Here is a 2931-nt window from a genome sequence, read left to right as displayed (position 1 = left end):
TCTCCCCGCGGACCCCTCGCGGACCCGGCACCAAAATCGCGGACGCTCCCCCTCCTCGCGGACCCCTCGCGGACCCGGCTCCAAAATCGCGGACGCTTCCCCCTCCCCGCTTCCCCCTCGCGGACGCTCCCCCTCCCCGCGGACTCCTCGCGGACCCGGCTCCAAAATCGCGGACGCTTCCCCCTCCCCGCGACCCCCTCGCGATACATCGCGGTACATCGCGGACGCCTCCCGCGTGACGTCATTCCCCCTCCCCGCGTGACGTCATTCCCCCGCGCCCTGGGTTCCCCTCGCCCCTCACCACCCCTCATTGCCCCTGAGTTAGAACCGGCCTTATATCACTACTATAATATATATTATGAAATAATCATTTTATATAATAATGTGGCATTAATAATCATTCTTTCTTTGTTACAGACATGGCGTGATTGGAAATCTAACTTATTGAAAAGGGTGGCTACACACAAGAGCTATGCTGGAGGTACTATACTGGAGGAGGTCCGCCAAGAACTTTAAACACAACTCCTGCTGAAGATGATTTACTAGAATTTTTAACTCCTGAAGCTAGCGGGATACCCAATATTCCAGAAGGAGGAGCTATTGACAATCATTTAGTCAGAGATCTACTGTAAATAAATCATATTTACAAAGTTCGAAGGAGTCCTTGCTCTCACAGAAGCCTTTTTCCTGGCAACAAACTTCGTATCAAGACACTTTGATTTCAAAGACCCCGACGGAGAATGTTTTTTCTCAGAATCTGCCGAATTTCACTTCTACCCATCAGCCTACCAAAGAGATTTTTTATAACAATGCGATGAACAATGAAAACATAGATATTGAAAATCTTCCAACAAATGTGAGTAATGATTCTTTTCTGCATGATGTTTATTCCTTGCACACAGCATATAAAAGTATTTTGTTCTGTTTTCAGGTATCCTCCGATGTACTCAATTCCGTAGAAACTATACAACAGACTCCAAAACAAGTACATTGTACATTTAATCCCAGTGCAAAAAATAAGTGGAGATATCTTGATGACGGAGGTAACTAAAATTAATGAATAATAACGACTTGTACGATACAAACAATAATGGTCTGTTCTTTATTCCTGCATTGGTGAACTAGTGTACACTGGTGCAGTAAGTTAGAGTAAAACAAAAAATGTTTGTTTCATTCTAACTTATTGCACCAGTGTGCACTAATTCACCAGTGAAGAAATAAAGAACAGATTCAATATTTTATTTCATTTATTCGACCTTTCGACATTGTATTGAAACAATATTAATAATAATATTAATGAATTAATTTTTTCAGATACTGAAAATACAAGAAATAACAAGACAATAAAAAAGCAAGCTGTAAAACAGAAAGAAATTTTTTATAGCGATGAGATGGACAATGAGAATATAGATGTAGAAAATCTTTTAACAAATGTGAGTAATGATTCTTTTCTGCATGATGTTTATTCCTTGAACACAGCATATAAAGGTATTTTGTTCTGTTTTGAGGTATCCTCCGATGTACTCAATTCCGTAGAAAATACACAACAGACTCCAAAACAAGTACATTGTACATTTAATCCCAGTGCAAAATATAAGCGAAGATGTTCTTATGATGGAGGTAACCAAAATTAATTAATAATAACGACTTGTATACGATATCAACAATATTTCATTTTATTTATTTAATCTTTCGACATTTTATTAAAGCAATATTAATAAGAATATTATTAAATTAATTTTTTCAGATACTGAAAATACAGGAAATAACAAGACAATAAGAAAACAAGCTGTAAAACAGTTATTTGAACAACACACGTCAAACTATTCAAATATTCAAGAACAGATATTGGAATTAAAAAAGGAAAAGTTATCTTTAACTACAGAAGAATTACAATTTAAAAAAAAGCTCACCAAGAACTCATTGAACTCTTTACATCATTAGTTGAGAAAGTGAATGAATTAACAAATATAATTCAAACTATTGGTCCACAATATTTGGAGTAAAAATTATTAAAAATGTTATTTCTTATATACTATATGTGTTATCTATGTAATCTATATAGTTTATATAAATATAGTTTTATAATATAATAATCTATATATAGTTTATATAAATTATCTAATATATACAAAATATGTAATATGTTCAATATATGCAAAATAAATAATGTATATCAAAATTAAAAATGTATTTTGTATAAATTTTTCTTACAATAGTATTTACAAATATTATTTCCATTATAATTACAAAAAATTCAATATAATGTAATTAATACATATAATTATATAATTTATTAATATAATATAATTCAATATAGTATTTTTATACTATAAATTTTTAATTAGCATTGATAGATGTTACAAATGTTTAAACAAATAATTAATTGGTAAAATACCACTGGATTACTCGATTACGAGTTTGTTCTCCACGTTCTTCATTAATATCATTATATGGTATCGGCGGTGCAACATCTAGTTCATCCAGATATATTTCATCATTAGGAATCCCCCATCTAATAACCATATTATGTAGAACGCAACAAGCATTGACAATGAGAGCTGTAAATATGACAAAAAATATTTAACCGACGTATACACATATATTGGGAGCTTTCCAACAAGGACACAATGTGTGACACAGAGTATCATTCTATCTTCTTTTAATACCAGTGAACAACAAAGATAGAATGATATTCTGTCACGCTGTGTCTTTGTTGGAAAGCTCCCATTATAACGAATAATAAAATTATTATAAAAGCAACTTAAAAAACTACATCCAAAATAATGTAGAAGCAAAATAAAACTTAATCAGAAGGAAAGTTATAAATAGTTATAATTATAATTTTATAAAATAATAAAAGAAATTAAAAAATTAAATTACCAGCAAATTGTGGACGATAATGTAAAGCTCGTTCCTTCCGTAAGCAAC

At 32.9% G+C, this 2931-nt stretch overlaps 1 protein-coding gene across 1 annotated transcript; it reads left to right on the top strand.

The window, feature by feature from the left end:
• Nucleotides 1-678: 678 nt before the first annotated feature.
• On the top strand, nt 679-1944 carry LOC145934222 (uncharacterized). Its single transcript, XM_083034593.1, has 5 exons — nt 679-856; nt 932-1043; nt 1315-1433; nt 1509-1620; nt 1748-1944. Exons 1-5 carry the CDS (start codon nt 815-817, stop codon nt 1942-1944), a joined length of 582 nt encoding a protein of 193 aa, XP_082890719.1. The 5' UTR covers nt 679-814.
• The last annotated feature ends 987 nt before the right edge of the window (nt 1945-2931 follow it).

This window comes from Prenolepis imparis, unplaced genomic scaffold (genome assembly GCF_030444845.1).
Source record: "Prenolepis imparis isolate NDT839.2.m4 unplaced genomic scaffold, iyPreImpa1.0 SCAF_3, whole genome shotgun sequence".
Lineage (NCBI taxonomy): Eukaryota > Metazoa > Arthropoda > Insecta > Hymenoptera > Formicidae > Prenolepis > Prenolepis imparis.
This window is presented reverse-complemented; position numbering and strand designations above follow the sequence as displayed.